Source organism: Drosophila takahashii, chromosome 3L (genome assembly GCF_030179915.1).
Source record: "Drosophila takahashii strain IR98-3 E-12201 chromosome 3L, DtakHiC1v2, whole genome shotgun sequence".
Taxonomy (NCBI): Eukaryota; Metazoa; Arthropoda; class Insecta; order Diptera; family Drosophilidae; genus Drosophila; species Drosophila takahashii.
Genome location: NC_091680.1, coordinates 31,911,484 through 31,939,292, shown reverse-complemented (window position 1 = coordinate 31,939,292; position 27,809 = coordinate 31,911,484). Strand labels below are relative to the sequence as shown.

The 27,809-nt window shown below is 43.0% G+C and overlaps 2 protein-coding genes and 1 long non-coding RNA gene across 3 annotated transcripts; 2 read left to right on the top strand and 1 right to left on the bottom strand.

The window, feature by feature from the left end:
- Positions 1-5,209: 5,209 nt before the first annotated feature.
- On the top strand, positions 5,210-10,276 carry LOC123002455 (uncharacterized). Its single transcript, XM_044392622.1, has 4 exons — positions 5,210-5,623; positions 5,684-8,603; positions 8,668-8,965; positions 9,034-10,276. The coding sequence occupies exons 1-4, from the start codon at positions 5,210-5,212 to the stop codon at positions 10,274-10,276; spliced, it is 4,875 nt and encodes a 1,624-aa protein (XP_044248557.1).
- A 5,436-nt stretch (positions 10,277-15,712) lies between these two features.
- On the bottom strand, positions 15,713-16,627 carry LOC123002422 (uncharacterized). Its single transcript, XR_006412092.2, has 2 exons — positions 16,403-16,627; positions 15,713-15,934 (listed from the first exon to the last, which is right to left on the bottom strand). It is a non-coding gene; the product is annotated as an uncharacterized lncRNA (long non-coding RNA).
- Positions 16,628-17,584: 957 nt separating this feature from the next.
- On the top strand, positions 17,585-27,626 carry LOC123002454 (uncharacterized). The gene is made up of 4 exons (XM_044392621.2): positions 17,585-17,998; positions 18,059-21,351; positions 21,420-22,602; positions 27,366-27,626. The coding sequence occupies exons 1-4, from the start codon at positions 17,585-17,587 to the stop codon at positions 27,624-27,626; spliced, it is 5,151 nt and encodes a 1,716-aa protein (XP_044248556.2).
- The last annotated feature ends 183 nt before the right edge of the window (positions 27,627-27,809 follow it).

Here is a 27,809-nt window from a genome sequence, read left to right as displayed (position 1 = left end):
TATTGCTGGTAGTACATATAACGGAACGAGCCGGATCGAACCACTATATCTTATGGCTCCCATAGGAATAATCAAAAAAATAATAGAACAACTATTGTAACTTTGACAATGTAAAAACAACATTTTAAGTAGGAATACCTGGAAAAGTATATAAACTTCGGCTGGCCGAAGTTAACTTTCTTTCTTGTTTGTTATAATTTTCGCCAACTTAAAAAATTTTGTTTTTAATTTTTGGAGATCACATTTTTTTTTTTTTTGAAAATGTTCGATTTTGGTTATATGCTTATGTTTTTAGCTGTAACTTCGATGTTATAAGCTAAACAGCTGCAAATAAGGTTTTATATTAAAGATAATTCATAACAAAAACAAAAAAATTTGGTTTATATTTTAAAGATTTTTTTTTAATGGTAACAATTCAAACTTCATACCCTGCAGGAAACGGAATCAGTTTTGGACTATTAAAATACTAGTTGGGTCAAGAAGGTTAACTAGTTCAAGTTATGTCCATTTCCTTGTAACGAAGTGGTCCATTTTTCATATGCTTGTCTTCGGAAACAACTAGTCCATTTGCTACCAGTTTTGCACCAGTGACTGTTAACCAATTTATGGTTACAGCTGTTAAACTACACTAAAAAAAATATTTTCACGAAAAAACTAAAAATTAATCTCTAAACCATCAAGTGATTTGATTTCACTAGTACTTGACGATGCCTAACTTGACGCTCTTCTAATTTAGTATCCAATTAATAGGCGCGGTCCTTAGAGAATTTCTGATAATTATTATGTAATCAAATACAGTAAATGATAATTAAATGGAATTAAAACAAACTTACTTTTTTTGAGGCAAGTCACCCTCTCTAGGACTTGAACCCGGGACCTTTGGATTTGTAGACACACTAACTGATTGAGCCATACACGCATCACATTTTGTAATGCCCTAACAAGGTTTATGAATTTTAGTGTGAAATAATTCAAAAACAGTGATTTTCCACATATATATTGCCTCGGACAGATTAAACAAAGTTTAAAATAAAACTAAAGCATCACCTAGCAAACAAAAAAAATGTACAGACACTGGGGATTGAACCGAGGACTTTGAGTGTTTGATTTGTTTAGTGCAAAATTTCCCAAGACATTTACACTCTAGGCTATATTTTTGGATCACATGTGTTTCATTTGCAACTAGTTAAATTCCAGTTGCCTTTTAACTAGACCCTAACATGTATTTGTTCTACCAGTTAAATATTTTTAAGGTTTTTTTTGTCAGAAAGGTACTAGTCCGAAACAAGTTTCTTTTTTACTAGTTTTGTATTAATCATTTTTTCGACTAGCACAAATTTTCTAGACCCTGTGTAGTCAAAAATGCATTCAGACAAATTCCAGTTGCTTTTTATTAGTTGTATAACTAGTTGTTTTTCAGACTAGTTCGCATTTTTCCTGCAGGGTAGAAAAATTTTACTAACTACTCCGACTCCGAATTCGAGTCACAGCTGTCGTCAGTGTATCCATCTTTGGATAAAAGTTGGGACACATCTTCTGGATGCTCTAACTGTCTAGTTTTTGGTGGTGCTCGCAATCTTGCTAAAAATGGTTCGGATGATATCAGTAACCTGTACGAGATCGTAACATGAACACAATTTTGGACAATTTTTTACTGTGCAAGTGCTTTATCTGCTAAAAGGCGTTTTGAAGTGCCATTAGAAAATTATTTAGCTTTCCGTATTATAGTGCCCGTGGACGCGGAAGCATAAGATAATTCATTAATTAATTTAGCTGCATCCCGTTTTCCTTCCGCCCGCAAAGCCTGTTCTGCGGCTGATAGCAATTGATCCTCATCTATCGTTGACAACAATTCGTGGCTTTTCCTTTTATATGTTTTATTTAGGACAACACTCAGAAAAGGCTTTTTGTGCCTTCCCTCTTGTACTTGAGGTGGAAGCAATGACATCAATGCGATAGTTTTCGACATTCAATGTGACGTGAAGCCACCTTGCATTATGAGCAAGATACCTGGCTTTATCTCCCATAGAATTCTCAAATCTGTTTTGAAACTCTAAAGACAGTTTACTCATGTTTAGTTTCAATTTGGAGTGTCATTGCCAAACACCATCACTGCGTGCTTTACAAGAGTGTCTCGCTGAGCGGTTTTTTAAATGCAGAACGATTTATTTTACTTATTTCTAAACATAAGGTCTTTGGGCAAAATATGGGCAAGATTTTATTTTAGATTCTGAATTTAAATGGCACGAAATCATTAAACCAAATTTTATTTTCATACAAAATACTAAAATGGATAACTTGCATAAAATGTCCTTGTATAATATTTAAATATACTCCTAAGGTAGCTAAAGTTTGAAAATTAAATTATGCATTCAATTCGAGTTGTTATGAATAGTATAACTTTTTATAAAATAATAATATTAACTTTAAATATTTATTAGATATACAAAACAAAACGGTGGATAAATTAAAATTATTATCTGCAATTAAATGTTTCGTTTTACATATTTAAATTAAATATAAATACATACCTTTTAACACAATACATATAAAACAAGAGAGAACGCTGTAGTCGTGTTCGTGTCCCGACTATCTAATACCCGTCAATCGGCTAAAGGGAATGCGAGGGAGATGGATATATAACCTTTTTTTGATTGCGCATAACTTTTTATTTAATGATCCGATTTTAAAAATGTCTTCTACACTTTGATAGGTATAAATATACACAACAAAATTGCATTTATACTTATCGGAAATCTTTAAGGGTATGGGCGCCAGACACATTTTAAAATCGATACTGGGCGATTGTGGGCGTTAGAGGGGGCGTGGCGCTCGGCTAAAATAAACTTTCGCTGCGTAAGAAGCCCAAGAATATGTGTGGGAAATCTCAACCCTTTAGCTTTTGTAGTTTCCGAGATCTAAGCGTTCATATAGACAGACAGACGGACTTGGCTAGATCGACTCGGCTAGTGATCCTGATCAAAAATATATATAGTTTATAGGGTCGGAAACGCTTCCTTCTACCTGTTACATACTTTTGCACGAACTAATATACCTCTTACTCTACGAGTAACGGGTATAAAAACACAATAAACTTTTTAATTTATTTTGAGAATTAAAAAAAATATATTTTTTCTAATTTTTTTTAAAATAATTTTTTTAAATTAAAAGACAAAAAAACTAAACAAAACCAAAACTTTCTAAAAAAAATGTTTTTTTTCGGAAAAAAATTAATTTGCTTATAGTTTTTACTCTGTCGATTTCTAGGAACGCCTTTGCCTTTGTTTCAAAAGTTTGTTGTTATAATATATCTTGTTCTGGTAATATTGTATTGATTATAATTGTGGGGGAGAGTGGGGCAATTTCGTCACCTGCAATATCTCGGAATCCATAAGTCGTCAAAATATACAATTTTTTTGTTTTAGTCTTTCAAGACGGCATGACACAACCAATGCATTTTTTTTGCACAGAAGGCCAAGATAATAAAGCTATAATATTAAATGTGTTTTAATAGTTCAAAAGCTACATTTAGTTATCGACGAAATTTTTTCTGTATGCCACAATCGAAAAGGGATACGATACAGATTTTTTTATGTAATACACAGTGCTATAATGTGCATTTCTGCGTTAGTGATTTTTAACTTCGTGCCTAATTTCGGATAAAAATAATTATTTCTAAAAAAGAACTGTGTGGGGAAATTTCGCCACCCTATGCTAGGGGTAAATTCGCACCTATTTTTTTTTTTGACGAGCTGGCTAACGAACAGACTACCGGCAGCAGCAACAAATATAGGACGTCAACAAAAATGGTACGCTTGACCTACATTTTTCAGGTGACGGAAGTGCCCCAGTGGTGTTGCGATTTTACCCCCTATGTGGCGGAATTGCCCCAGTATATATATTTCGTCAGCATTTTTTCAAAGCTATTTTTAGTCCATCTTGAGACACGTTATCATATTTCTATTTTTATTGTTGAATGCGGTTAGCACCAAGCTTTAAAATGTGACATTTCCCTTTTTTTTCATTACCTTGGTGATTTATAAAAAATTAAAAAGTAAAACCAATATACTGGGGCAATCTCACCACATACAGGGGTAAAATCGCCACAGCACTGGGCCTTTTTCGTCACCTGAAAAATGTAGGGAGTTTAACGCCTATAAATATGCTACACTGATCAAGCGTACCATTTTTGTTGACGTCCTATATTTGTTCCTGCTGCTGGTAGTCTGTTCGTTAGCCAGCTCGTCAAATAAAAAAAGATGTATCTAAAATAGGTGCGAATTTACCCTAAGCATAGGGTGGCGAAATTTCCCCACACAGTACTTTTTTAGAAATAATTATTTTTCTTCCGAAATTAGGCGCGAAGTTAAACATTACTAACGCAGAAATGCACATTATAGCACTGTTCGGTCAAACTCACAATATTTTTCGTCTTACATACTGTTTCTCTTTGCCTATACAAATGTAAACAAAGCTCATTAACATGTATTAACCAATCTCTGTAAATTACTCTGTTAGAACATTATGTTATTTTGCCGCTCCTAATAAAAGGCAGTTGCTGATGTTAGATCTTGGAAAACGGTTGTCTTTTTCTCGCCTGAGTTTTTAGATTGCAATTAGTTTATGCACCCCCCAACCTGATATCTTATGCAGCACAAAAGACGCTTTGTGCATTAAACATTTTGGCGCCCAACGTGGGGCAGTGTTTAAACAAATTATTAACAATTTATTAATTCATAAACAATTGTCGAACTATCGCCCGCAACAATTATTCGCTCGACCCGCTCATCGCAACTCAACATTGTCATAACCGCATACAAAGGTGAACATTCAACCCTAGTGCATTCATCGAAAGTGAATAATAAATAAACAAATAAAGTTATTAACTATTCACGAAAATTCTAAGGGCAACGTGTCGTTCGTATAACGGAACTATTCGCGCTCTTCTTCGCACATCTCTTCGCTTGTGTGTGTGTGCCCGCCCGCTCTATAAGCTCGGCGTCGATCGCTCATTCTCCTTTGCTCCGTTATTCCGCCAGCAAAGTGTTGTTGTTTTGTTTACATCGCCAACTGCAGCTGCTGGTACAGTTTTTGAGTTCTAGTCGCTTTCGCTTTGAACTAACTTCACGGCATTGCCACATTCGTCGCTCCGCGTTGTTGTTGCCGCAAATTTACTCTCGTTCTCGCATTCGCATTCTTCGTCGCAGCAATGGCAACGGCTATATTGGAGACTCTCAAACGGCAACGCTCGAATATTAAGCGCAACATTACGCGCATAAGAGGAATGGTCGATGCCAAGGAAGAAGAAGAGCAGAAATCGCCGGCTGAACTTAAGTGCCGTTTGGGAATCTTAGAGTCATATTTTAAGCAAGCCCTTTCGGTACAATCAGAAATTGAGACCATGGAATCCACAGATAGTGGACGTGCAGACCTGGAGGACAGTTACATAACTACAAAGTTGGCAATTCAGCAACTTCTTGGAGAGGATCTGCACAACACAGTTTTCGACCACATCTCTGCACCAAGCTACAGTGCGCCGTCTCGACTGCCAAGATTGGCACTACCTAGCTTCGATGGAAATCATAAGGATTACAAAAACTTCATCTCGTCGTTTCTGCAACTGGTCAATCGTGAGCAAATATCTAATATAGACTAATTTAATCATCTCCGTAATTGTTTAAAGGGACCTGCACTGGAAGCTGTCGCAGCCTTCCCGGTCACTGGAGAAAATTATGCGAAGGCGCTGGAACGGCTGAAGGACCGGTATGACAAGCCTGCCCTAATCTTTGTCGAAACGATAGCCTCGATTTTTAAACTGCCGCCGGCTGCTGCGGCAAGTGCTCAACAGCTCCGCAACCTAATCGACAACGCATCCGCGTTATACAGTGCCCTTTCATCACTAGGCTCGGACGCTCAAATTTCTGAGGCGATGCTCATTTACGTGGTCATGGAGAAGTGCGATCAGCAGACCAAAACAAAATGGAACGAATCACTGGATTATCTCACTCTGCCATCCTGGAGCCAATGCACGCAGATACTTGAGCGCCACTGCCAGTTTCTTCTGTCTGACGAGCAATCCCATGGATCGGAGCGGCCAAGACCGACTCGTCCCCCCGCAAGATCTCACAATTCGTCGTTTTCGCTGACCAACGCACCATGTGTATACTGGCTCGCACCCTCACACAAATTGCTCGGATGTGACAAGTTTAAGGACCTTAATCCAACCGCGCGATTTGATGTCGTTAAAACACACCGTCTGTGTTTAAACTGTCTGTGTAGAGGTCACCAACTGTCGAGCTGCCCATCGAGAAATCGCTGTCGCACCTGCAACAAGGCACATCATACCCTGTTGCACAACAACCATTCGCTAGATTCGTCTCGCTCGCACCAACCGTATCCGACTGCACCGCCATTGGAAGCTGCAACACACTCGCACTCGCATTCTGGCCAGAAGTCTCAGGTGATGCTTGCCACTGCTATGGTTCTCGTCAAGGATGCGCTTGGAACCTACTGGCCTGGAAGAGCTCTTCTCGCCTCCTGCTCTCAAGTGAACTTCGTGACGGAAGACTTCGCACAACGGCTTCGCTTACGGAGGGAAAGACATGCAGTCCAAATTCGAAGCATCGGCCATTCGCAAACAGATATTAAATATTGCACAACTGCATCTGTCAAATCTCGCATTTCATCTTTCGTACTCTCCGCAGATCTCTGTATTATTCCACAAATCTCATACCAGCCCGATCCGGCCATCGACGTTTCGACTTGGAAGCTGCCAGAAAATACGCCGCTCGCTGATGAAAGATTCTACCAATCACGCCACGTCAATCTGCTACTGGGAACCGAAGCCTTCTTCGACGCCTTAACTGTAGGGCAAATAAGGCTGGTACCTCAAGGCCCGCTGCTGCAGAAAACTCAGTTTGGCTGGGTCGTAACCGGCCGTCTGCAGCAAACCGCGCCAATAGAAGTTTCCACTTGCATGGCTTTAAACGCAAGTTCCATTGATGTCAACCTCAAACGTCTGTGGGAACTGGAAGCAGTCGACTCGCCACCTCTGCAGAAGCCGGAGCATGCTATTTGCGAGGAACAGTACGAGAAGACCACTTGTCTCGACAGCACTGGTAGGATTGTCGTCAAACTGCCATTCAAGGCTGACCCAACTCGGTTGGGAGACTCATTTGATATCGCTCGCCGTCGGTTCCTAAGCATGGAACGTCGCCTATCGAAATCTCCAGCACTTCGTCAACAATACTGCGACTTCATGGAGGAGTATGAGAAATTGGGGCACATGTCCCCAGTTATTCATCCTAAACTGCATGAGCCGCACTACTACATCCCGAATCACTGCGTCCTCAAACCCAGCAGTGAGTCTACTAAGCTTAGGGTGGTGTTTGACGCCTCTTGCCGGACGTCAAATCAATTATCACTCAACGACTTGCTGTGCGTTGGCCCAACACTCCAGGAGGACTTGTACCTGCAGCTTCTAAAGTTCAGGCTTCATCGTTACGCCATCACAGCAGATGTGACCAAGATGTATAGGCAAGTAAATCTCGACATTATTGATCGCAAATACCAGTACATTCTTTGGAGAGCATTTTCAGAAGACACGCTGCGCACGTATCAATTGAATACGGTAACCTACGGCACTGCAGACGCCCCATTTTTGGCAACACGTAGCCTCAACCACCTCGCTGATGTTCATCAAGCTGACTGTCCAATCGGCGTCGCTATCATAAAGTCGTCTTTCTATGTTGATGACCTACTCACGGGTGCAGACGACTTAGAGACGCTTCGCATTATCAAGGATCAAGTCACAGAAATTCTTCGTCGAGGGCATTTCCCACTCACCAAATGGCATTCCAACTACGTTGGATTCATGGAAGATCATGCATCCAAGAAGCTCAGTTCCTGTGGCGAGGGACTAGCCAGCGCTCTTGGAGTGAACTGGAACCAGCACAAGGATACACTGTTCTTCAAGTTCATACCAAGGAACCACGCAACGCGTATCACCAAAAGAAGTATTTTGTCCACCGCATCCGCCTTGTTCGACCCGCTTGGTTTGCTCTCACCGCTTGTTGTTGTCGCAAAAATACTTCTGCAAGAACTTTGGCTCGCTGGCCTGCAATGGGACGAGAGCGTTCCAGAAAACATACACACGGCCTGGAGCAAATGCCTAGAATCATTCCAAACAGTCTCAATTTTATCGATTCCCCGCTATTGCCTCCAACACAAGATGCGATCACTTCAACTTCATGGATTTTGTGACGCATCAATCAGGGCCTACGGCTGCTGCGTGTATCTACGCTCGGAAACGTCGACGGGAGACGTCGCAGTGCAGCTATTGACTGGCAAATCGAGAGTGGCTCCTGTGAAGAAAAAATCCCTTCCAAAACTGGAATTGTGTGGAGCGCATTTGCTGGGCCAACTGCATGCGAAATTGAAGCCTCTATTAGCGGACAGAAAAGTCTCGGTCTATTTCTGGACGGACTCGCAGATTGTGTTTCACTGGCTAAAACAGCACTCAGTCACACTGTCAGCATTCGTTGGAAACCGAATCTCCGAAATTCAAGAATGGACCGCAGATGGCCAGTGGAAATTTGTACCAGGTGAGAGCAATCCGGCGGACACAGTTTCGCGCAACTGAGCTGGCAGCATCGATGTGGTTCACAGGTCCACAGTTCTTGACCCAACCATCGTCCCAGCGGCCAACCACTCCGCAAATCATCGATATCGATCCAACTATTGTCAAAGCAGAGCAACGAAGGAGCACATTCACCACGGCTGTGATCAGCAATCATGTTCTCCAGCAGCTGACTCACATCAGCTCATACAATCGCTGCATTCGAACCATCGCATACGTCTTTCGCTTCGCCAACTTATCAAGAGGAGTCAAAATTGTCAATCCATCGCTTACATCGGAAGAACTTCGCCGCGCATTGTTCAGCATCGTCTACAATATTCAGCAACAGTCGTTCCTTCGCTGCAGAAAGCTAAGCTTACAAGTCACCTAAAGTATTTAACGCCTTTTCTCGACAGCTCATCAGGACATGCTCTTATCAGGGTTGGAGGACGATTACAGAACGCCGACATCCCTGAATCTGAAAGGCATCCGCTGCTACTGCCTAGCAAATCGCACTTTGCGTGGATTTATGTACGACACTTGCATCTGAGGAATTGTCACGCAGGCCCGAAAGCTCTAGTCGCGCTAATCCGTCTGGAATACTGGATCATCAACGCCAGGGACCTGGCTCGTCGAGTGGTGCGTTCCTGTATCGCCTGCGTTCGGTTCAGACCCAAACTGGAGAACCAACTCATGGGATCGCTACCACTAGAACGAGTGCTACCGCAACAGCCGTTCCAAAGGTGTGGCGTCGACTTCTGCGGACCGTTTAACATATATCTTCGCATTAGAGGAAAGGTTCCAACAAAGTCCTACCTCGCTGTCTTCATTTGTTTGGCATCCAAGGCCGTCCATATAGAAGTCGTCTCGGATTTGTCAACCAAGGCATTTCTTGCAGCACTTAAACGGATGATCGCCAGACGGTCAATTCCAACCGACATCTTCTGCGACAACGGAACCAATTTCGTCGGAGCTGCCAACCATCTTCAAGAACTACGAGCGTTCCTTCAAGACAAAGCCACGCAAGAAGTCATTTCGTCTTATTTGTCAACTGATTTCATAACTTTCCATTTCATCCCTCCTAGAGCTGCTCACTTTGGAGGCCTTTGGGAGGCGGCGGTAAAGAGCGCCAAGAGTCTACTCTACAGAACACTGATGAATTCAAGATTCACCTTCGAGGAGCTCTGCACCATAACCACTGAAGTCGAAGCGATTCTCAACTCGCGCCCATTGTCTCCGCTGTCTCCAGATCCCAACGACTTTGGGGCACTTACTCCGGGCCACTTCCTGGTGGGGAAATCTCTTCGTGCCCCTCCAGAACGGACTGTGTCATCAACACATGCGTCCAGCCTGGAACGATTCGACGCCGTGACCGCGAGCAAACAACAGTTTTGGCGAAGGTGGTCGCTTGAGTACCTACATGAACTACGCTCGCGCACCAAATGGACAACACCATCGGCCAACATCAGGGCTAACACCATGGTCATCATCCACGACGACAATCTGCCTCCTCAGCGATGGAAGATCGGGCGCGTGGAGACCGTTGTTCCCGGAAAGGATGGGCTAGTTCGAGTGGCCCACATTCGAACCAGCACTGGGGTGTGCTGCCGACCAGTGCATAAGCTGGCAGTATTACCCACGGATTCTCAATCTTGTTGAAAGATGATACTTTCAAGGCGGCCGGGATGTTCGGTCAAACTCACAATATTTTTCGTCTTACATACTGTTTCTCTTTGCCTATACAAATGTAAACAAAGCTCATTAACATGTATTAACCAATCTCTGTAAATTACTCTGTTAGAACATTATGTTATTTTGCCGCTGCTAATAAAAGGCAGTTGCTGATGTTAGATCTTGGAAAACGGTTGTCTTTTTCTCGCCTGAGTTTTTAGATTGCAATTAGTTTATGCACCCCCCAACCTGATATCTTATGCAGCACAAAAGACGCTTTGTGCATTAAACAAGCACTGTGTATTATACAAAAAAACCTGTATCTTATCCCTTTTCAATTGTGGCATGCAGAAAAAATTTCGTCGAGAACTAAATGTAGCTTTTGAACTATTAAAACACATTTAATATTATAGCTCAATTATCTTGGCCTTCTGTGCAAAAAAAAAACGCATTGGTTGTGTCTGGCCGTCTTGAAGGACTAAAACAAAAAAAATATATATTTTTACGACTTATGGATTACGAGATATTGCAGGTGACGAAATTGCCCCTGTGACGAAATTGCCCCACTCTCCCCTACTTTATAGGATCAGAAATGCTTCCTTCTAGCTGGGTAAGAATTTCTCAACTGCGCATATGAAATTTTAGATTTTCTTCAAACTCAGGTACTTTGAAGAGTTTGCCTTGGTTATCGCCTGTGATTTTTTGTTATTTTACCACCGTCCCTTCATATAGCTGCCATACAAATCGATGGATTTTCTTAATGTTAAGAAGGTAGGCTTTGAAAAAATTTTTTGTTTTATATTGTAATTTTAATTTTTCAAAGCCTACTTTCTTAACAATAACAAAACCGATCGATTTGTATGGCATCTGCATCTGCAGCAACATCTACAGCAGCATCAAATTCAGTAGCAACAACTACAGCAGCTGAAAACACAAAAACGGCGACTACTGCATCGACAGCTGAAGCGTCTACGGCGGCAGCATCTACAACTGCGGCGTCTTCAGCGGCAGCGACTAAAACTGCGGCATCTACAGTTGCCGCATTATAACAGCCGCCGCATCTACAACTGCAGCATCTACAGCAGCAGCATCTAGCAGTGGCACCTACAGCGGAAATACCTACAGCAGAGCCGTCTACTCCAGGATGTTTCCAAACGGAAACAAAAAACACCTTTGTAGCTCTAGTCTCGGAATTAAACAAATATTGCGCTGAGACGTGCAGACAAGCAGATAGAGATAATGCTTTTCTTATTAAAAGAAAATATAAAATAAACTTCTTAGCCGAGAAAATTGGTGATTTAATAGAAGAAGTTAGACGTCATTTTGATGCCCTCTATTTTTATTTACTGCTTGGTTGATGTTGATGTTAAAAATATCACAACTGAAATAGACATGATAACCGGCGATAAAAAAAAAATGATGCTGAATATCCTGTCCTGTATTCTGCTAGAGAGAATTTTCGTACTTTCATAGCTAAAATAGATTCACATTTAATAAATTCTGTATTATGGAATGATGAATCCATAAATGAAGAAAATTGTGAGGAATCGAATAAGAAAGATTCAGTAGTGTGGGACTTTGAACCCATAAGCCAAAATAAAATAGATTCAGTAGATAGATAGATTCTGTAGTGTGGGATTGTGAACCCATAACCACAAATAAAACAGATTCTGCGTTATGGAATGATGAATCCATAAAGTAAGAAAATTGTGAAGAATCAAGTAAAATAGATTCTGTATTATGGGATGAGGAAGCCATAGATAAAGAGAAGAGTGTAGAATTGAAAGATTTAGAAATCGAATCGTTCCCAGTAAAAAAGGAACAGTTTTTGGTTGATTGCGTGATTCCAAATGAAATTAAAAACGGTGAAATACATAGCTACTTTATTCAGCCGGCAGGACCTCACTTTGGAGATATTCACGACTTAGCAATAAAATCTACAGTTAATACAGAATTGAATATTTTTATACAAAACCAAGACGTGGTGGAATCTTGGCAAAATAATTTAATAAATGATAACTCAGAATGTTCTGGGCTAATCCAGAGTATGAGAAAAGATGTTAGGGGTACATTGATGGGCAATTATATAAACCCATTTTAAGTAAGAAATTAATGCGCACTTTATATCGATTAAGGCAAAGAGCATTTAAAATTATTCCGATCAAATGTGTTAAGAATAAACAATCAAAGAACGAATTCCTAAAGAGGAATCATGTCAAATAAAAAAAGATTTATTGTATAATTGGGTAATAAAATTCAAAACCATTCACAAGATAATTTAAATATTAAGCCTTTAATATATTTGATCATATAGGATATTAATAAATGAAATGAAATATATATCATATCATATATCTTATAAGTCAATTTATCGACACACCCAGTCTTGCTGGCCCTTGGCAGAAAGTTCAAACATGAACACTTTTTATTAGGTATTTGTGTACACTACAACGTTTGGAGGCCGTTTGCAAGATGTTTTAATAAAGAATGTTAGCATATTATCAAATTGCATAGATATTACATTAGAGAACAACACACCTAATCTTGCTGGCCCTTTGCAGAATGTTCAAACATGAATACGTTTTATGTAAACTGTATTTTACAATGAGGTCATAAACTGTAACCCAAATATGGGATGTCCCAAGAAGGGTCGAATATCCTAGGCACATAAGCGATAACAGATGTGCACTATAAAAACCCAAAGTTAAGCAGGTATGTGGGTCATTAGATAAGAGTAAAATAAGATTCTCATGTTAGCTACGTAAGAGTTGAATATTAATAAAGAAATCAAATAAAGACGTCATTATTTCGGGTCGCTCTATTCAAGGTACATTTTAGATTTTGCTTTTGCCTTATATATCTGTCAATTATCTCTGTTGGTTCAAAAGTTATGATTTATTACCAAAAAAAAAAGTCAAAAGGCCCAACTGTGCGCTGATTGAAGATACGCGAGATAGCCAGATAGACAGTAAGCATGCCAAAAGACCGCGTGGATCATATCCTGCACGAAAGACAACTGCAACCGTAAGACCACTTCAGAGCAGTGTTTGACGCTGTTTAAGCGCAATACAAAGGAGTGTCTGCGTCGTTTCGCGACCGTCGACGAAACATGGATCCACTGGTACACATCAGAGACCAGGGAACATTAAAAACAGTGGACTTCAACCGTGAAACCTGCTCCGAATAAGGCGAAGACTGTCCCATCGGTCGGAAAGGTAAGGGCCACCGTTTTTTTTGGGATACAAAAGGTGTGATCTACATCGAATACCTTGACAAAGGCAAAACGGTCACAGGGCTGTACTGTGCGGAATTATTAGACCGATTCGCCGCCGAATTGCAAAAAATCCTCCCGTAAAACTTGTGATGGCAAGTCCGAAGGCTTCCTGGTCTTATCGTCGTCATTCGACGAGAGCAACACCACGGATCGCTTGCCTTCCATAATCCGTGCCTCATCCTATGGGTCGTTTTTAATTTCATGTCCGGAATTTCGTCGCGATCCACCCACTGACTGCCGTGAGATTACCTGTATCGCCGGACTCAGGGAGATAGGTCTGGCTATTACTAGTCCACCGTATCACCAGATATAATGCAAGGACTCCTCTTTCACTCTTACGCTCCCCAAGGACTTCCTCATAACCAATTTCTGCGTCATTTAAATTTCACCGTGTAACGAACTGTTTTCAACTGTTTGATCGCAACGTAAACGCCGCGACTAGCTCAGAGATATTGTGTGTTCGTCCCACCAAATTTGTATTGCGTGACTGCCCGTGACCAAAGAAAATGCAGAGATATCCGATTGGGACAAATCGGAAAACTTTATTAAGTTTTTCTTTTCGCTGAAATTCTTCGTCAGCTGGCTGCTGCGGCTTGCCTGGTCGGCGACGTGCGTCCCTCGGCTCAAGATTCACGTCGTGCGTTTCTCGGCGGCGCTCCTCGACGGCGTCGCTGCTCTCGTCTCCCTTCGTGGTGCGTGTGGACTCCTGCGGCGTCGTTCTCCAACTGCGTCTCTCCAGTTCCGCCCGGCTTGTAGGACTCAAGAAGTATGCACAACCTTCCTTTCGGGTCCGACCAGAATGATCCTGGGATCACCTGTTTCGTCGAGTTTCCTGGGGTAGGTCTGGCTCTAGCCTGAGAAACAAATGTCCCGACAGGTCAAATCCGAGGATTCAGCCTTATCGTCAGTCCACCGTAACCCCGACGCCTGGCACAAACTCTTGATCCGCGCTTACCCTGCCGGTAGCTCGTCCTTCTCTCGACTCTGCTCCTGTCCTGCACTCGTCTCCACTCCAATCTCTGTGTCTTGCAGATCTCACCGTTGCAGTCTTAGCCTTGGCCTAGCGTCTTGACTCTGGTAACTTGATCTGGGCGTTGAGCACTCGGTTTCTACGGTACTCTCACGGCCACGCACTCGATTGGATCCTCGCACTTGTATTCTCGATCTCTGGTTCACTTGTTGCGCTTGTACTTTCGCTCGCGTATCTTGGTTGTCTGTCCTGTACTCCGGCTGCCAGCGTCGCGGTTTCCGACCGACACGTCCCGTGCCTCCTGGCTGCATGAACTGCGGCGCTTACTGCACTGACTGTCGCGCGAACTCCAACTGACTGTCTCGAGCTGCGCCTGCGCCGTCCCTTTTATAGGCAGCGGCGTGGTCCCGTTATTTCCCTTTTTGCACACGGCTCGCTAGGGTCCAATGTTCAAGTGTGTCCCGTTAGTTCCCTTTGCAGACGGCACGCATCGGGTCCAAGGTCCAAGATGTCCCGTTAATTCACGGTGCATCCTCTTTGCGCCGGTTCAAAGTCCTTTACCGTTCGACCTTATTGCCCTTTGGCGGCGTGGGTCCAAGGTCCAGCGCGGTACCGTTATTTTACGGTCTCTCCGCTTTGGCTGGGTCCAAGGTCCAGTATTTACCGGTGGACCTGGATGCCCTTGGATTCTGCCGCATTCTCGATGCCTTCGCTGTTGCTAGGGGCTCTCCTGCCTCGTGATTTGTGGGGAGTTTTACGACTCCTCACAACCGTTGCAATCTCAGCCTTGTAGCATCAGCGTCTTGACTGATGGCATACAAGTATAACAGTAGTCTTTCGAGCACGCACTCGATTAAAACTTCGCCCTTGTACTCTTGTCCTTTTTGTAAACTGTCTCACTTATGCCGACTATCGAATACGTTTCTTGAGCGATTACCTCGAGCTGCCCCGTGGACGTTCAAAGTTTTATTCAAAGTCCGCACATTTAAAGTGAAAAGTCGAGTAAAGTCAAAATTTCATCTTATTTTAAATATTAAAGTCATATAAATGTCGCGTACGTCATCATAAAAATGCCCTTGTGCCGTTTAAATTATTCAACTATGTAATTTTCGTTAAAAAAACATCATTGTGACATATGGTCAGATAGAAATTTGATATTATAAAATCAAAATATTTCACATCGTTTTAAAATATTAAGCATTTTATTGATATTGCTTTTGATTAGATGTTGAACCAAATGAAAAATTACTTCCAGGATCTCCAAGAGCCGACGGGTCTTCTGCCGGTGGAATCGGATTTCTAAACTGGTCGGCTGATATTCTAGTAAATAATATTCCAACACCTTCGATTAGAGCCAAGAGCACGCCTCCAATTATTGCGCTACCTGCCATAGCTGGAACGCCTACAAATAAATTGAAAACCGTGTGAAATTAGTGTTTTTCTTAGGAAATAGGTAAAATTACATTAATAAGACATTCTCCGGAAAATCGGCGACCCAAAACTGGATTTTGAGGCCATAAATTTGTATTTCAAGCCAAACACAAAAGCGCACCATTTTCTATTTTTAAGCAATTGCAGAGGGTAGTATGATTTAAACGTTTCCGACCCCGATCGGCAGACGAGTCGATCTAGCTATGTACGCAACATAGTCTCTCAATTTTAAAGCTATAAAAAATCTTACTTTAAAAATGAGAAATTTTTTTCCATTTTTATAAATTGGTAAATTTGTAAAAAACAAAAAAAAAACAAAAAAAAAAAAAGTCGCCATTTTAAACATTTAAAACATTTGAACATTTCATTTAAACAAGAAAGGTTGTTAACTTCGGCAGGCCGAAGTTTGTATACCCTTGCAGTTCAAATGCATATTTACCTTCTTTGTGAGCTTCAAACCCTTTATCTCGATGTGTCCCGTTTACGTGTGATGTATATTGGGCATTTTTTTAGATTTGGGTTTTAAAATGTCAGAAATCAAAATGTCTACTTCATATCAAAAAACGTATAATGTTCGAATATTCCTATGAGAGCCATAAGATATAGTGGTCCGATCCTGCTCGTTCCGACATGTACTACCTACAGTAGAAATAAGACTTTTGGGAAAGTTTCATCGCGATAGCTTTAGAACTGAGACTAGTTCGCATAGAAACGGACAGACGGACATGACTAGATGGACTCGGCTATTAAAAATATATATACATAATGTGGTCGGAAACGTTTATGTGGTCACTGTGTTGCAAACATCTGACTGAAATTATAATACCCTCCGCAAGGGTATAAAAAATGTATTTAAACATTTTTTATTTACTCGTTCTTTATTATCTAGGGGTCTAGCTCGACCATTAACTACCATCATCCTACTTTTTTAAAATCGGGTCAATACAACAAAAAGAATTGGCATATGGGCATTTCCAGGAAAAATTCAACCAAACCCCAAAAACTAAAAGCTAGCGAAAAATTTTTTTTTTTGTTTAAAAATAGAATTGGGATCTATATTTTGTGAATCAATTACACTTCCTTTTTTTACACAAAGATATGCAGCTTTTAAGCACGAGCAACACATACTGTATATCTCAGCAACATTTTGATGTGTTTTTGTAATATTGCTATGCCTTCTGTGGAAGTCTCAAGATCAAGCAACCAATCCTACAAATTAGTTTAAGGCAAGTGCTACCAGGAAAAATTAGAACTTCTTTAATATTAATGGATTGTGTTTTTATTAAAGTTTGTTTTTAAACATTTTTAATGTCGCGTCCGTAATCAAAAAACATCATTTTTTCTTTTCACTCGCCCAATTCGCGACACATATAAACCAGCTTTTATGCGTAAAGCAAGAATATTTGGAACAAATTAATAAAATTGTTTTGACAATAAAAATTAGCGCATTAATATTTTAATAGAAATTTTAAAGTCCGCCAACTGCAGCTGCTGGTACAGTTTTTGAGTTCTAGTCGCTTTCGCTTTGAACTAACTTCACGGCATTGCCACATTCGTCGCTCCGCGTTGTTGTTGCCGCAAATTTACTCTCGTTCTCGCATTCGCATTCTTCGTCGCAGCAATGGCAACGGCTATATTGGAGACTCTCAAACGGCAACGCTCGAATATTAAGCGCAACATTACGCGCATAAGAGGAATGGTCGATGCCAAGGAAGAAGAAGAGCAGAAATCGCCGGCTGAACTTAAGTGCCGTTTGGGAATCTTAGAGTCATATTTTAAGCAAGCCCTTTCGGTACAATCAGAAATTGAGACCATGGAATCCACAGATAGTGGACGTGCAGACCTGGAGGACAGTTACATAACTACAAAGTTGGCAATTCAGCAACTTCTTGGAGAGGATCTGCACAACATAGTTTTCGACCACATCTCTGCACCAAGCTACAGTGCGCCGTCTCGACTGCCAAGATTGGCACTACCTAGCTTCGATGGAAATCATAAGGATTACAAGAACTTCATCTCGTCGTTTCTGCAACTGGTCAATCGTGAGCAAATATCTAATATAGACTAATTTAATCATCTCCGTAATTGTTTAAAGGGACCTGCACTGGAAGCTGTCGCAGCCTTCCCGGTCACTGGAGAAAATTATGCGAAGGCGCTGGAACGGCTGAAGGACCGGTATGACAAGCCTGCCCTAATCTTTGTCGAAACGATAGCCTCGATTTTTATACTGCCGCCGGCTGCTGCGGCAAGTGCTCAACAGCTCCGCAACCTAATCGACAACGCATCCGCGTTATACAGTGCCCTTTCATCACTAGGCTCGGACGCTCAAATTTCTGAGGCGATGCTCATTTACGTGGTCATGGAGAAGTGCGATCAGCAGACCAAAACAAAATGGAACGAATCACTGGATTATCTCACTCTGCCATCCTGGAGCCAATGCACGCAGATACTTGAGCGCCACTGCCAGTTTCTTCTGTCTGACGAGCAATCCCATGGATCGGAGCGGCCAAGACCGACTCGTCCCCCCGCAAGATCTCACAATTCGTCGTTTTCGCTGACCAACGCACCATGTGTATACTGCCTCGCACCCTCACACAAATTGCTCGGATGTGACAAGTTTAAGGACCTTAATCCAACCGCGCGATTTGATGTCGTTAAAACACACCGTCTGTGTTTAAACTGTCTGTGTAGAGGTCACCAACTGTCGAGCTGCCCATCGAGAAATCGCTGTCGCACCTGCAACAAGGCACATCATACCCTGTTGCACAACAACCATTCGCTAGATTCGTCTCGCTCGCACCAACCGTATCCGACTGCACCGCCATTGGAAGCTGCAACACACTCGCACTCGCATTCTGGCCAGAAGTCTCAGGTGATGCTTGCCACTGCTATGGTTCTCGTCAAGGATGCGCTTGGAACCTACTGGCCTGGAAGAGCTCTTCTCGCCTCCTGCTCTCAAGTGAACTTCGTGACGGAAGACTTCGCACAACGGCTTCGCTTACGGAGGGAAAGACATGCAGTCCAAATTCGAAGCATCGGCCATTCGCAAACAGATATTAAATATTGCACAACTGCATCTGTCAAATCTCGCATTTCATCTTTCGTACTCTCCGCAGATCTCTGTATTATTCCACAAATCTCATACCAGCCCGATCCGGCCATCGACGTTTCGACTTGGAAGCTGCCAGAAAATACGCCGCTCGCTGATGAAAGATTCTACCAATCACGCCACGTCAATCTGCTACTGGGAACCGAAGCCTTCTTCGACGCCTTAACTGTAGGGCAAATAAGGCTGGTACCTCAAGGCCCGCTGCTGCAGAAAACTCAGTTTGGCTGGGTCGTAACCGGCCGACTGCAGCAAACCGCGCCAATAGAAGTTTCCACTTGCATGGCTTTAAACGCAAGTTCCATTGATGTCAACCTCAAACGTCTGTGGGAACTGGAAGCAGTCGACTCGCCACCTCTGCAGAAGCCGGAGCATGCTATTTGCGAGGAACAGTACGAGAAGACCACTTGTCTCGACAGCACTGGTAGGATTGTCGTCAAACTGCCATTCAAGGCTGACCCAACTCGGTTGGGAGACTCATTTGATATCGCTCGCCGTCGGTTCCTAAGCATGGAACGTCGCCTATCGAAATCTCCAGCACTTCGTCAACAATACTGCGACTTCATGGAGGAGTATGAGAAATTGGGGCACATGTCCCCAGTTATTCATCCTAAACTGCATGAGCCGCACTACTACATCCCGAATCACTGCGTCCTCAAACCCAGCAGTGAGTCTACTAAGCTTAGGGTGGTGTTTGACGCCTCTTGCCGGACGTCAAATCAATTATCACTCAACGACTTGCTGTGCGTTGGCCCAACACTCCAGGAGGACTTGTACCTGCAGCTTCTAAAGTTCAGGCTTCATCGTTACGCCATCACAGCAGATGTGACCAAGATGTATAGGCAAGTAAATCTCGACATTATTGATCGCAAATACCAGTACATTCTTTGGAGAGCATTTTCAGAAGACACGCTGCGCACGTATCAATTGAATACGGTAACCTACGGCACTGCAGACGCCCCATTTTTGGCAACACGTAGCCTCAACCACCTCGCTGATGTTCATCAAGCTGACTGTCCAATCGGCGTCGCTATCATAAAGTCGTCTTTCTATGTTGATGACCTACTCACGGGTGCAGACGACTTAGAGACGCTTCGCATTATCAAGGATCAAGTCACAGAAATTCTTCGTCGAGGGCATTTCCCACTCACCAAATGGCATTCCAACTACGTTGGATTCATGGAAGATCATGCATCCAAGAAGCTCAGTTCCTGTGGCGAGGGACTAGCCAGCGCTCTTGGAGTGAACTGGAACCAGCACAAGGATACACTGTTCTTCAAGTTCATACCAAGGAACCACGCAACGCGTATCACCAAAAGAAGTATTTTGTCCACCGCATCCGCCTTGTTCGACCCGCTTGGTTTGCTCTCACCGCTTGTTGTTGTCGCAAAAATACTTCTGCAAGAACTTTGGCTCGCTGGCCTGCAATGGGACGAGAGCGTTCCAGAAAACATACACACGGCCTGGAGCAAATGCCTAGAATCATTCCAAACAGTCTCAATTTTATCGATTCCCCGCTATTGCCTCCAACACAAGATGCGATCACTTCAACTTCATGGATTTTGTGACGCATCAATCAGGGCCTACGGCTGCTGCGTGTATCTACGCTCGGAAACGTCGACGGGAGACGTCGCAGTGCAGCTATTGACTGGCAAATCGAGAGTGGCTCCTGTGAAGAAAAAATCCCTTCCAAAACTGGAATTGTGTGGAGCGCATTTGCTGGGCCAACTGCATGCGAAATTGAAGCCTCTATTAGCGGACAGAAAAGTCTCGGTCTATTTCTGGACGGACTCGCAGATTGTGTTTCACTGGCTAAAACAGCACTCAGTCACACTGTCAGCATTCGTTGGAAACCGAATCTCCGAAATTCAAGAATGGACCGCAGATGGCCAGTGGAAATTTGTACCAGGTGAGAGCAATCCGGCGGACACAGTTTCGCGCGGAGCTGCTACAACTGAGATGGCAGCATCGATGTGGTTCACAGGTCCACAGTTCTTGACCCAACCATCGTCCCAGTGGCCAATTACTCCGCAAATCATCGATATCGATCCAACTATTGTCAAAGCAGAGCAACGAAGGAGCACATTCACCACGGCTGTGATCAGCAATCATGTTCTCCAGCAGCTGACTCACATCAGCTCATACAATCGCTGCATTCGAACCATCGCATACGTCTTTCGCTTCGCCAACTTATCAAGAGGAGTCAAAATTGTCAATCCATCGCTTACATCGGAAGAACTTCGCCGCGCATTGTTCAGCATCGTCTACAATATTCAGCAACAGTCGTTCCTTCGCTGCAGAAAGCTAAGCTTACAAGTCACCTAAAGTATTTAACGCCTTTTCTCGACAGCTCATCAGGACATGCTCTTATCAGGGTTGGAGGACGATTACAGAACGCCGACATCCCTGAATCTGAAAGGCATCCGCTGCTACTGCCTAGCAAATCGCACTTTGCGTGGATTTATGTACGACACTTGCATCTGAGGAATTGTCACGCAGGCCCGAAAGCTCTAGTCGCGCTAATCCGTCTGGAATACTGGATCATCAACGCCAGGGACCTGGCTCGTCGAGTGGTGCGTTCCTGTATCGCCTGCGTTCGGTTCAGACCCAAACTGGAGAACCAACTCATGGGATCGCTACCACTAGAACGAGTGCTACCGCAACAGCCGTTCCAAAGGTGTGGCGTCGACTTCTGCGGACCGTTTAACATATATCTTCGCATTAGAGGAAAGGTTCCAACAAAGTCCTACCTCGCTGTCTTCATTTGTTTGGCATCCAAGGCCGTCCATATAGAAGTCGTCTCGGATTTGTCAACCAAGGCATTTCTTGCAGCACTTAAACGGATGATCGCCAGACGGTCAATTCCAACCGACATCTTCTGCGACAACGGAACCAATTTCGTCGGAGCTGCCAACCATCTTCAAGAACTACGAGCGTTCCTTCAAGACAAAGCCACGCAAGAAGTCATTTCGTCTTATTTGTCAACTGATTTCATAACTTTCCATTTCATCCCTCCTAGAGCTGCTCACTTTGGAGGCCTTTGGGAGGCGGCGGTAAAGAGCGCCAAGAGTCTACTCTACAGAACACTGATGAATTCAAGATTCACCTTCGAGGAGCTCTGCACCATAACCACTGAAGTCGAAGCGATTCTCAACTCGCGCCCATTGTCTCCGCTGTCTCCAGATCCCAACGACTTTGGGGCACTTACTCCGGGCCACTTCCTGGTGGGGAAATCTCTTCGTGCCCCTCCAGAACGGACTGTGTCATCAACACATGCGTCCAGCCTGGAACGATTCGACGCCGTGACCGCGAGCAAACAACAGTTTTGGCGAAGGTGGTCGCTTGAGTACCTACATGAACTACGCTCGCGCACCAAATGGACAACACCATCGGCCAACATCAGGGCTAACACCATGGTCATCATCCACGACGACAATCTGCCTCCTCAGCGATGGAAGATCGGGCGCGTGGAGACCGTTGTTCCCGGAAAGGATGGGCTAGTTCGAGTGGCCCACATTCGAACCAGCACTGGGGTGTGCTGCCGACTAGTGCATAAGCTGGCAGTATTACCCACGGATTCTCAATCTTGTTGAAAGATGATACTTTCAAGGCGGCCGGGATGTTCGGTCAAACTCACAATATTTTTCGTCTTACATACTGTTTCTCTTTGCCTATACAAATGTAAACAAAGCTCATTAACATGTATTAACCAATCTCTGTAAATTACTCTGTTAGAACATTATGTTATTTTGCCGCTGCTAATAAAAGGCAGTTGCTGATGTTAGATCTTGGAAAACGGTCGTCTTTTTCTCGCCTGAGTTTTTAGATTGCAATTAGTTTATGCACCCCCCAACCTGATATCTTATGCAGCACAAAAGACGCTTTGTGCATTAAACAAGCACTGTGTATTATACAAAAAAACCTGTATCTTATCCCTTTTCAATTGTGGCATACAGAAAAAATTTCGTCGAGAACTAAATGTAGCTTTTGAACTATTAAAACACATTTAATATTATAGCTCAATTATCTTGGCCTTCTGTGCAAAAAAAAAACGCATTGGTTGTGTCTGGCCGTCTTGAAGGACTAAAACAAAAAAAAATATATATTTTTACGACTTATGGATTACGAGATATTGCAGGTGACGAAATTGCCCCTGTGACGAAATTGCCCCACTCTCCCCTACTTTATAGGATCAGAAATGCTTCCTTCTAGCTGGGTAAGAATTTCTCAACTGCGCATATCAAATTTTAGATTTTCTTCAAACTCAGGTACTTTGAAGAGTTTGCCTTGGTTATCGCCTGTGATTTTTTGTTATTTTACCACCGTCCCTTCATATAGCTGCCATACAAATCGATGGATTTTCTTAATGTTAAGAAGGTAGGCTTTGAAAAAATTTTTTGTTTCATATTGTAATTTTAATTTTTCAAAGCCTACTTTCTTAACAATAACAAAACCGATCGATTTGTATGGCATCTGCATCTGCAGCAACATCTACAGCAGCATCAAATTCAGTAGCAACAACTACAGCAGCTGAAAACACAAAAACGGCGACTACTGCATCGACAGCTGAAGCGTCTACGGCGGCAGCATCTACAACTGCGGCGTCTTCAGCGGCAGCGACTAAAACTGCGGCATCTACAGTTGCCGCATTATAACAGCCGCCGCATCTACAACTGCAGCATCTACAGCAGCAGCATCTAGCAGTGGCACCTACAGCGGAAATACCTACAGCAGAGCCGTCTACTCCAGGATGTTTCCAAACGGAAACAAAAAACACCTTTGTAGCTCTAGTCTCGGAATTAAACAAATATTGCGCTGAGACGTGCAGACAAGCAGATAGAGATAATGCTTTTCTTATTAAAAGAAAATATAAAATAAACTTCTTAGCCGAGAAAATTGGTGATTTAATAGAAGAAGTTAGACGTCATTTTGATGCCCTCTATTTTTATTTACTGCTTGGTTGATGTTGATGTTAAAAATATCACAACTGAAATAGACATGATAACCGGCGATAAAAAAAAATGATGCTGAATATCCTGTCCTGTATTCTGCTAGAGAGAATTTTCGTACTTTCATAGCTAAAATAGATTCACATTTAATAAATTCTGTATTATGGAATGATGAATCCATAAATGAAGAAAATTGTGAGGAATCGAATAAGAAAGATTCAGTAGTGTGGGACTTTGAACCCATAAGCCAAAATAAAATAGATTCAGTAGATAGATAGATTCTGTAGTGTGGGATTGTGAACCCATAACCACAAATAAAACAGATTCTGCGTTATGGAATGATGAATCCATAAAGTAAGAAAATTGTGAAGAATCAAGTAAAATAGATTCTGTATTATGGGATGAGGAAGCCATAGATAAAGAGAAGAGTGTAGAATTGAAAGATTTAGAAATCGAATCGTTCCCAGTAAAAAAGGAAAAGTTTTTGGTTGATTGCGTGATTCCAAATGAAATTAAAAACGGTGAAATACATAGCTACTTTATTCAGCCGGCAGAACCTCACTTTGGAGATATTCACGACTTAGCAATAAAATCTACAGTTAATACAGAATTGAATATTTTTATACAAAACCAAGACGTGGTGGAATCTTGGCAAAATAATTTAATAAATGATAACTCAGAATGTTCTGGGCTAATCCAGAGTATGAGAAAAGATGTTAGGGGTACATTGATGGGCAATTATATAAACCCATTTTAAGTATGAAATTAATGCGCACTTTATATCGATTAAGGCAAAGAGCATTTAAAATTATTCCGATCAAATGTGTTAAGAATAAACAATCAAAGAACGAATTCCTAAAGAGGAATCATGTCAAATAAAAAAAGATTTATTGTATAATTGGGTAATAAAATTCAAAACCATTCACAAGATAATTTAAATATTAAGCCTTTAATATATTTGATCATATAGGATATTAATAAATGAAATGAAATATATATCATATCATATATCTTATAAGTCAATTTATCGACACACCCAGTCTTGCTGGCCCTTGGCAGAAAGTTCAAACATGAACACTTTTTATTAGGTATTTGTGTACACTACAACGTTTGGAGGCCGTTTGCAAGATGTTTTAATAAAGAATGTTAGCATATTATCAAATTGCATAGATATTACATTAGAGAACGACACACCTAATCTTGCTGGCCCTTTGCAGAATTATCAAACATGAATACGTTTTATGTAAACTGTATTTTACAATGAGGTCATAAACTGTAACCCAAATATGGGATGTCCCAAGAAGGGTCGAATATCCTAGGCACATAAGCGATAACAGATGTGCACTATAAAAACCCAAAGTTAAGCAGGTATGTGGGTCATTAGATAAGAGTTGAATATTAATAAAGAAATCAAATAAAGACGTTATTATTTCGGGTCGCTCTATTCAAGGTACATTTTAGATTTTGCTTTTGCCTTATATATCTGTCAATTATCTCTGTTGGTTCAAAAGTTATGATTTATTACCAAAAAAAAAAGTCAAAAGGCCCAACTGTGCGCTGATTGAAGATACGCGAGATAGCCAGATAGACAGTAAGCATGCCAAAAGACCGCGTGGATCATATCCTGCACGAAAGACAACTGCAACCGTAAGACCACTTCAGAGCAGTGTTTGACGCTGTTTAAGCGCAATACAAAGGAGTGTCTGCGTCGTTTCGCGACCGTCGACGAAACATGGATCCACTGGTACACATCAGAGACCAGGGAACATTAAAAACAGTGGACTTCAACCGTGAAACCTGCTCCGAATAAGGCGAAGACTGTCCCATCGGTCGGAAAGGTAAGGGCCACCGTTTTTTTTGGGATACAAAAGGTGTGATCTACATCGAATACCTTGACAAAGGTAAAACGGTCACAGGGCTGTACTGTGCGGAATTATTAGACCGATTCGCCGCCGAATTGCAAAAAATTCTCCCGTAAAACTTGTGATGGCAAGTCCGAAGGCTTCCTGGTCTTATCGTCGTCATTCGACGAGAGCAACACCACGGATCGCTTGCCTTCCATAATCCGTGCCTCATCCTATGGGTCGTTTTTAATTTCATGTCCGGAATTTCGTCGCGATCCACCCACTGACTGCCGTGAGATTACCTGTATCGCCGGACTCAGGGAGATAGGTCTGGCTATTACTAGTCCACCGTATCACCAGATATAATGCAAGGACTCCTCTTTCACTCTTACGCTCCCCAAGGACTTCCTCATAACCAATTTCTGCGTCATTTAAATTTCACCGTGTAACGAACTGTTTTCAACTGTTTGATCGCAACGTAAACGCCGCGACTAGCTCAGAGATATTGTGTGTTCGTCCCACCAAATTTGTATTGCGTGACTGCCCGTGACCAAAGAAAATGCAGAGATATCCGATTGGGACAAATCGGAAAACTTTATTAAGTTTTTCTTTTCGCTGAAATTCTTCGTCAGCTGGCTGCTGCGGCTTGCCTGGTCGGCGACGTGCGTCCCTCGGCTCAAGATTCACGTCGTGCGTTTCTCGGCGGCGCTCCTCGACGGCGTCGCTGCTCTCGTCTCCCTTTGTGGTGCGTGTGGACTCCTGCGGCGTCGTTCTCCAACTGCGTCTCTCCAGTTCCGCCCGGCTTGTAGGACTCAAGAAGTATGCACAACCTTCCTTTCGGGTCCGACCAGAATGATCCTGGGATCACCTGTTTCGTCGTGTTTCCTGGGGTAGGTCTGGCTCTAGCCTGAGAAACAAATGTCCCGACAGGTCAAATCCGAGGATTCAGCCTTATCGTCAGTCCACCGTAACCCCGACGCCTGGCACAAACTCTTGATCCGCGCTTACCCTGCCGGTAGCTCGTCCTTCTCTCGACTCTGCTCCTGTCCTGCACTCGTCTCCACTCCAATCTCTGTGTCTTGCAGATCTCACCGTTGCAGTCTCAGCCTTGGCCTAGCGTCTTGACTCTGGTAACTTGATCTGGGCGTTGAGCACTCGGTTTCTACGGTACTCTCACGGCCACGCACTCGATTGGATCCTCGCACTTGTATTCTCGATCTCTGGTTCACTTGTTGCGCTTGTACTTTCGCTCGCGTATCTTGGTTGTCTGTCCTGTACTCCGGCTGCCAGCGTCGCGGTTTCCGACCGACACGTCCCGTGCCTCCTGGCTGCATGAACTGCGGCGCTTACTGCACTGACTGTCGCGCGAACTCCAACTGACTGTCTCGAGCTGCGCCTGCGCCGTCCCTTTTATAGGCAGCGGCGTGGTCCCGTTATTTCCCTTTTTGCACACGGCTCGCTAGGGTCCAATGTTCAAGTGTGTCCCGTTAGTTCCCTTTGCAGACGGCACGCATCGGGTCCAAGGTCCAAGATGTCCCGTTAATTCACGGTGCATCCTCTTTGCGCCGGTTCAAAGTCCTTTACCGTTCGACCTTATTGCCCTTTGGCGGCGTGGGTCCAAGGTCCAGCGCGGTACCGTTATTTTACGGTCTCTCCGCTTTGGCTGGGTCCAAGGTCCAGTATTTACCGGTGGACCTGGATGCCCTTGGATTCTGCCGCATTCTCGATGCCTTCGCTGTTGCTAGGGGCTCTCCTGCCTCGTGATTTGTGGGGAGTTTTACGACTCCTCACAACCGTTGCAATCTCAGCCTTGTAGCATCAGCGTCTTGACTGATGGCATACAAGTATAACAGTAGTCTTTCGAGCACGCACTCGATTAAAACTTCGCCCTTGTACTCTTGTCCTTTTTGTAAACTGCCTCACTTATGCCGACTATCGAATACGTTT